This window comes from Quercus suber, unplaced genomic scaffold (assembly GCF_002906115.3).
Source record: "Quercus suber isolate HL8 unplaced genomic scaffold, Cork oak 2.0 scaffold_102, whole genome shotgun sequence".
Taxonomy (NCBI): Eukaryota; Viridiplantae; Streptophyta; class Magnoliopsida; order Fagales; family Fagaceae; genus Quercus; species Quercus suber.
The window spans coordinates 318,191-327,121 of record NW_027069567.1 but is presented as its reverse complement, the minus strand read 5'-3'; the positions used below and the strand labels follow the sequence as shown (position 1 = coordinate 327,121).

Below are 8,931 nucleotides of genomic sequence, written 5' to 3'. Positions count from 1 at the left end.
GTGTAATTGATAACATGTTTATACTTTCATATCTAAAAACTTAAAAAAAAAAAAAATTCAGTTGTTCACTGTTATTTATTATATTTATTATTTATGGTGTACCAGGGGCAAAGTTAGTGCACTAGAGACTAAGAAGAAGGTAAGTGGATTGAGAGTTTAGCTAGTGCACTCGGCTTTAGTGTAGTAAGTATTCTATACTTAAATTACATGTACACTTGTATAATGAAATCTATGGCGCTTAATGTTATGGTGAGCTGTTAAATTCATGATTTTTGATGTTTAATTGATAACATGTTTATACTTTCACATCTAGAAACTTTAAAATTATTTCAGTTGCACTGTTATTTTTCATATTTATTATTTGTGGTGTACTATGAGGAAATTTAGTGCATTTTTAGAGACTAGGAGGAGGGAAAAATTGAGTGCACTAAGGTTATCATCAATTTGCACCTAATTAAGTGTACTTTTTTGGAAAAATTTGTTGTGATATGAATAATATATTATAATTTGCTTTGTTTATAAGATGAAAATGGTTCAGAGAATCACCGAAAGATTTATATGATACTAAAAAAATTTATAGCTAGGTAATATAAATGTAGGAGTCATGAGAGATCATGTACATGATCTATATAGGAAAGTTAGTGCACTAGAGTCAGGAAAGATTTATATGATACTTTTATAATAATATATTTTTTAAATTAAAAAACATAACAGAATATTTGTTCTTGCTTTAAAATGTTGAAGTTCAGGGATTTGTGCCTGTATTAAACATCAAACATTTAACATTCAAATTTTTATTGGAAAAACAAAAAAAAAAAAAAAATAGAATTAAATTTTCCTGTGCAGAAATTAGGTAGACCTAAAACCCTATACAACTAATATCATTTACAAAATACAGTCAATAGCCAACACAATTTATAAATTGGACGCTAAGCATATTATTGAAATAAAAGATTTATTTCAATTTCAAGATATACAGTGGGTAAATTGAATTGATGACGAAAGAGAGAGAATGACTTATTTAACTAAATAGGAGATCTCTAGGCTGAAATCTAGCTACAAAGGCTAAAATGGTTTTTTTTTTTTTTTTTTGGTTGGATAAAGAAGTAGCCTTACATTTATGGCTTGTGGAGAGATATTTCAAATTTTGTCGAGGTATAAACCAAATATTAAAGCAAATTAGCAAAAAGTCACACTTTTCCATGTTTTATATATTATGTAGATTATGCAGATCATGATCTCTCATAAATCCCACCCCCATGACTTAATTTTTTTTTTTAGTATCATTTAAAATCTTTTGTTGATTCTTTGAATCATTATCATCTTATAAACAAAGCAAAGTATAATATATTATTCATATCATAAAAATTTTACTAAAAAAGTACACTTTAAGTGCAAATTGATGATAACTTTTTTTAAAAAAAAAAAACAAACACACACAAGAGAGAGAGAAATGGATACTAACACAAAGTCACATCACAATTCCACTCAAAAGTTATGATAGCTTTTAAGGGAAGATAGGAACAAGTTATACTATACGCACAATATACTCTCTTAATCAAATTGATGATAAACTTATTATATGCATATATCGATAAAGCTCAAAAATTGACACAATGAGTGTCTTTAAATGCAATTTACTGATGATTTATTTCTTTAAAAGTACAGTAAAAACATCGGAAAAGTTCAAAAACTTTTAAAGGGTTTTTTTTTTTTCCTTGCCAAAGGCATGAGAAAGTATACCATGTTTCGGTAATATCAAATCAACATCTGTTTTGGTATTTCTTACCCAATAAATAAGTAACATCTGTTTTAAAAAACCACACCAGACTACTCTAATAAACGATTAATTTATTTTTCCGATAATATAAAAGATTATGATTAATTTATTAAAGTGATCTAATATAATTTTTTGAATAAGTGTCATTTATTTATTGGATAAAAAATATCAAAATAAATACTAAATTAATATTATCGAAATATAGTATACTTTCTGCAAAGGCACGTATGCTCTTTTTGCAAGCTGGAACGGTGGAGTTGAACTAGAATGAACCATAATACGTAGCTGGGTCCGTTTAGATTTACGAATAATTAAATTGGCATGAAGTTGGACGTCTTAGGAAAGCCCATTTCCTATGAAGTTATAAACGAATGACTACAAGTAAGAGACTTCACCCACTCGGGTGACTATAAACTATTCCAGAAATTATACATATAGCTTTCGTGTATGCACTCTCTCTCTGTTCCTATCAAATCGATAGCAACCCCTTGCTCAAAAATTTCCCAACAACTTCTCCTAAATCTTTCTCATTAGTTTTACTCTATATATAATACCACATCTCTCTCTCTCTATGTCCAAATTTGTCTTAAACTCTTAGCTATACCAATTCTCTCACATGGAAACCCTATCTATTCTCTTTGGCATAGCAGGTGCAATAGCACTCTATCTTTTCTGGTTCAACCTCTTAGCCCAAAAGCTCACCGGTCCAAAAGTATGGCCCGTCGTGGGAAGCCTCCCGGCTCTCATATCGAACCGGAGCAGAATCCACGACTGGATGGCTAATAACCTTCGTGCAACCGGTGGTTCAGCCACGTACCAAACTTGCACCATACCTTTCCCTTTCTTAGCTCGCAAGCAAGGGTTTTTCACTGTCACATGTCACCCAAAAAACATCGAACACATCCTCCGAACCAAGTTCGATAATTACCCCAAAGGACCAGACTGGCAAGCCGCTTTCCACGACTTATTAGGCCAAGGGATTTTCAACAGCGACGGCGAAACGTGGCTTATACAACGCAAAACGGCGGCGTTGGAGTTCACCACTCGTACACTAAGACAAGCTATGTCTCGGTGGGTGAACCGCACCATCAAGTTGCGACTTTGGTGCATATTAGACAAAGCCGCTAAAGACAACATCCACGTGGACTTACAGGATTTGCTGCTCCGTTTGACCTTTGACAACATTTGTGGTCTCACATTCGGTAAAGACCCGGAAACACTGTCTCCGGATCTACCCGCCAACCCGTTTGCCATGGCGTTTGATACTGCCACTGAAGCCACTCTCCAACGCTTACTCTACCCTGGTTTAATTTGGAGGTTCGAGAAATTGCTCAGTATCGGAGGTGAGAAGAAATTAAAAGAAAGCCTCCGAGTTGTGGAGAATTACATGAACGATGCCATCGAGGCGCGTAAGGAAGCTCCGTCTGATGATTTACTATCACGCTTCCTCAACAAACGCGACGTTAACGGAAAGCCCTTCACGAGCTCAGTCCTCCAACGCATTGCCTTGAACTTCGTCCTCGCCGGACGCGACACGTCATCGGTGGCACTCAGCTGGTTCTTCTGGCTCGTCATGCACCACCCTGAAACCGAGGAGAAGATCATCAACGAAATATCGACGGTTTTGAAGGAGACACGCGGCAGCGACACAGCGAAGTGGATCGAGGAGCCGTTGGAGTTCGACGAGGCTGAAAGGTTGGTTTATCTGAAAGCTGCATTGGCTGAAACGCTGCGTTTGTACCCTTCCGTGCCGGAGGATTTCAAGTATGTCTTATCGGACGATGTTTTGCCGGACGGCACTTTTGTACCCGCCGGTTCTACTGTTACGTATTCGATATATTCAGTTGGGAGGATGAAGAGTATATGGGGTGAGGACTGCATGGAGTTTAAACCGGAGCGGTGGTTAGCGGATGAGGGAGACCGGTTCGAAACACCGAAAGATGGGTACAAGTTTGTGGCTTTCAACGCTGGACCGAGGACTTGTTTGGGGAAAGACTTGGCTTACCTGCAAATGAAGTCGGTGGCCTCGGCTGTGCTTCTCAGGTATCGGTTATTGCCGGTTCCCGGTCACCGTGTTGAGCAGAAAATGTCTCTCACTCTGTTCATGAAGGATGGGCTTCGTGTGTACTTGCAGCCACGTCAGCTCGGAGGAGGTCCGGATGTCGCAGCCTCTGTGTGAAAAAGAAAAGAAAAAATCGTTGTTCAGCGGTTTTCGTCGTTACAAAAAGTCAACTGTGTAAGCAAGCGGGGAATATGGTCATTTGCAGTTGAAGGGTGTATGAGTCATTCAATTTGTTGTTTTTACTTTTATTTACTTTTACTTTCATCTCTGATTCTATATGACATGTTATTTGTTGTTTGTTGGGTTGGGTGAGTTGTTGGATACCTAAATTTGCAGTACAGTTGTTGCTCGTCTTTAAGGTTGGAAAGATTATTAATGTCTTTGTCAAGTTCATATTCCATGTCTGTTGATATGGTCTTTCTTTTATGTATGTCTATATTTATGACACAAAGTTATATTCTTATACTATGTAATCCGATCACTTTCCTTCTCATTTTCTATCTATCTTTGACTTTCTCTGTCTTTGTACAACAGTTTTTATATATTCCTTCTCAATATATATATATATATATATATGTGGTCGGTATAAAAAAGAAAAAGAAAAAGAAAAGTATATAGTCTAATGTCCTATATTCTAATCACGTCACTTTATGTTCAGGATTATAAAAAAACAAAAAAATCATACATTTCTTTGTTCCAAATACAACTAAATAAAAAATAAGAATGGGAAGAAAATGTACACATTATGTTCAGGATTATAAAACAAATGTATACTTTTTGAGTTGTATCATGTCATGTAACAAAAGATTTTTCTTAAAAAATGTAACAAAAAAGTTATATATTTACCATGATGAGATATGCAAGTTAAAGAGGAATTATCTAAATAAATGAATAAATAATTACACTAATTTACCGGCATCTCCGTATATATAGTTCCAATTCTATCGGATATCCACAACTATTACAAATTTGCATGACCACAAATACACTAGTGTGCCATTTTACATCAGAAAAAAAAAAAAATGAAGAAAGAAATAGAGGTATAATATCAGGCCAAAATTGGCAATTAACAGCAATTCCCGAACTATATAGTTAGTTGGCAACATTTCAAAACTATATACTAAACTGATTTGGTTTTTTTCCACATAGAATCCACCTAGAACTCAACTCTTAAAGGCTCGAGTTCCATATCAACCGTTAGAGGCTCAATTTCCATGTTCTGAGAATGACGTGGTTTATCCACATGGAATCCACTTGAAAATCGACCTTTAGAAGCTTGATTTCATAAAGGCAAAATTCCCCTCTCTTTCTCTCACGCTATCATTCAGTCACACTCGCCATCTCCACTCTTACTCGTCCACAGAGACACTCTCAAGACCTCACTCTCATTCTTCCTCTAACTCTCAATTCCTCTCAATTCCTCATCCTCCACCAAATTACTCATCCACAAACTCACCCTTAGTTCTTCTCCCTCAGTTCTTCCCCCTAAATCAAACCTTAAATCCACAGACTCACGCAAACACTCCAACCACCCTGCCTCACTGAAACCCGCTACCTCTGTATCATTGAAACCCACAATCTATAGAAGCTTGTGAAACACTAGGTAATCCATTTTGTTAAAAGCTTTTTTTGTTTTGTGGGTTTGATTTTTTACTTCTATGCTTTTTTCTGTTCGTGTGTTGAATTGTTGATATATGCTTAAATCATTAAATAGTATATCAGGCAAATCAACTTTCTATCTTATATTTTGCTAAAAAAAAAAAAGGAATGCATTTCAAATTTCTATCAAATTTTAAATGCATTGTTTTGTGATATGCAATGTGAGTTGGATGGATCTTCTATGAAATTTCTATGCATTGACCTATGATATACATTTCATTTCAGTAATAGCTTGTAAGAGTTAAATTTGATTTGGTATATATAGTGTGGGTTTGGACCCGCGTTTTGCTCTCAGCGTTTGCGTTTTCTACCATTTTTTTTTTTTTGGGTTAAGCCACAAAGGTTGACTTTTCAACCGTAAACAGTGCACGATAAATATCACTTTTCAGCAATTTTTAATTAAAAATGAGTCCCCACAATATTATTCACACATTTAAAAATTATTTTGCTACAGTGTTTTCAGTTTTCAATTTCAACAAAATAAGTTCTATCCAAACGGACCCATAGTGTTCCTTTTGCCATTATCTGTTATAAAGAAACACTAATTGCATTTTTTAGGGAAAAAAAAAACACAAATTTAATGTTAAATTTTGAAATGATATCGTTTCATCAGTAATGAACGAAAGGACTAAAATGATTTCGTTGCTAAAGTTAATATATGCCTAGCTCTATATTATTATTACATCTGAAAAGGGATGGTATTAACTGTGATGAAGTTTAAAATTACATCACGCCTCCAACAACAACCCAACATCTACCATTCTTTTAAATAAAAAAAATTGCATTCTTGGACTGCTTAAACTGGTTCTTTCCCAGAACCAAAACTTACAATTAAGAGTAGAAGATTTCTATTCATGTAGATATATGAAACCCATGTAAATAAATGCAAGTTGCATATTGAACGTCACTAACTATCTTGTCTTTCAACCTCAAATAACTCTATCTCTCAAACACCAAACAAGTATATAGATAAAGTGATCAAGGCTTTCTTAATTACCTGCATTTGATGGGTTACCAACACCATTGCCTCACCCTCAACCACCCAATCATTTACTTAACAGGGCCTATTCAACCCCAAAAAATAAAAGATACAATAGACATGTTATTTATCCAAAGACAGAAGATAATGAACCAATTCAAATCTCCACAACATAATATAAACTACCAGGTTCACAATTTTACAACAACACATCTCAATATTATAATACAAGCAAGTTCTACAAAAGCAAAATTCACGACCACCTATCTAAATAATACTCAAAAACCAAAGAATACTTAAAACCACATGTAGGGACTCAAATTGGATTGACCCTGAGTGATGGGTTTTCAGCCCAATAAGCCCAAACAATAAATTTTTAGAGTATGGGTCCAAGAACTAGTACTGTTTTTCAGAAAGGGTTCTACTCATCAATCAATAAGGGATACTTTCGGTTCGCTCTCTGAGGATTATTATCCTCGGCTCTCTTTCAACTGATCTCTCTCTTTCTTTTTCTTTTTCCTTTTCTTTTTTTTCTTTCTTCTTTCTGTCCCCCTCTTGTGTTTTCTTCATTCTTATGTTATATACTCCGTTCTCCCCCTGTTTCCATCGTACACGTGTAGTTCTTATCCTGGGAGCTCCTTTCTGTCCCATCCAGTACCTACCGGAACCTTCAGCTTAGTGGCCATAAAGCTGCTTAGCTACTGTTCAGGTATCACCTCCACATTAATGCGGCCAGACTGTTAGCTAGAAAGCATTTAATGTGGAGGTGATGGCCTCAAAAAGATATTTGCTAGCTTCCCCGACGCCTCCTAAGCTATATCCAATTTCCAGTTCAGATACAACTTGGTGGGGTCTTTCCGCTAGCATGAAGGTTACCTTGACCTCGGACTTTGTTGTCCTCGGACGTATGTCATGCCGCTGTATATAATATCTACTCTGGTTATTGCCGGTTCCCGGTCACCGTGTTGAGCAGAAAATGTCTCTCACTCTGTTCATGAAGGATGGGCTTCGTGTGTACTTGCAGCCACGTCAGCTCGGAGGAGGTCCGGATGTCGCAGCCTCTGTGTGAAAAAGAAAAGAAAAAATCGTTGTTCAGCGGTTTTCGTCGTTACAAAAAGTCAACTGTGTAAGCAAGCGGGGAATATGGTCATTTGCAGTTGAAGGGTGTATGAGTCATTCAATTTGTTGTTTTTACTTTTATTTACTTTTACTTTCATCTCTGATTCTATATGATATGTTATTTGCTGTTTGTTGGGTTGGGTGAGTTGTTGGATACCTAAATTTGCAGTACAGTTGTTGCTCGTCTTTAAGGTTGGAAAGATTATTAATGTCTTTGTCAAGTTCATATTCCATGTCTGTTGATATGGTCTTTCTTTTATGTATGTCTATATTTATGACACAAAGTTATATTCTTATACTATGTAATCCGATCACTTTCCTTCTCATTTTCTATCTATCTTTGACTTTCTCTGTCTTTGTACAACAGTTTTTATATATTCCTTCTCAATATATATATATATATATATATGTGGTCGGTATAAAAAAGAAAAAGAAAAGTATATAGTCTAATGTCCTATATTCTAATCACGTCACTTTATGTTCAGGATTATAAAAAAAAAAAAAAATCATACATTTCTTTGTTCCAAATACAACTAAATAAAAAATAAGAATGGGAAGAAAATGTACACATTATGTTCAGGATTATAAAACAAATGTATACTTTTTGAGTTGTATCATGTCATGTAACAAAAGATTTTTCTTAAAAAATGTAACAAAAAAGTTATATATTTACCATGATAAGATATGCAAGTTAAAGAGGAATTATCTAAATAAATGAATAAATAATTACACTAATTTACCAGCATCTCCGTATATATAGTTCCAATTCTATCGGATATCCACATCTATTACAAATTTGCATGACCACAAATACACTAGTGTGCCATTTTACATCAGAAAAAAAAAAAATGAAGAAAGAAATAGAGGTATAATATCAGGCCAAAATTGGCAATTAACACCAATTCCCGAACTATATAGTTAGTTGGCAACATTTCAAAACTATATACTAAACTAATTTGGTTTTTTTCCACGTGGAATCCACCTGGAACTCAACTCTTAAAGGCTCGAGTTCCATATCAACCGTTAGAGGCTCAATTTCCATGTTTTGAGAATGACGTGGTATATCCACATGGAATCCACTTGAAAATCGACTTTTAGAAGCTTGATTTCATAAAGGCAAAATTCCCCTCTCTTTCTCTCACGCTATCATTCAGTCACACTCACCCTCTCCACTCTTACTCGTCCACAGAGACACTCTCAAGACCTCAGTCTCATTCTTCCTCTAACTCTCAATTCCTCTCAATTCCTCATCCTCCACCAAATTACTCATCCACAAACTCACCCTTAGTTCTTCTCCCTCAGTTCTTCCCCCTAAATCAAACCTTAAATCCA

General features: G+C 35.3%; 1 protein-coding gene across 1 annotated transcript; it reads left to right on the top strand.

The window, feature by feature from the left end:
• Window positions 1-2,349: 2,349 nt before the first annotated feature.
• Window positions 2,350-4,335, top strand: LOC112038977 (cytochrome P450 86A1). Its single transcript, XM_024071807.2, has one exon. It carries the CDS (start codon window positions 2,397-2,399, stop codon window positions 3,957-3,959), a length of 1,563 nt encoding a protein of 520 aa, XP_023927575.2. The 5' UTR covers window positions 2,350-2,396; the 3' UTR covers window positions 3,960-4,335.
• The last annotated feature ends 4,596 nt before the right edge of the window (window positions 4,336-8,931 follow it).

Bases quoted from the DNA above. Each gene is read 5' to 3' on its own strand.
- LOC112038977 (XM_024071807.2), top strand. From the start codon at position 2,397: ATGGAAACCCTATCTATTCTCTTTGGCATAGCAGGTGCAATAGCACTC.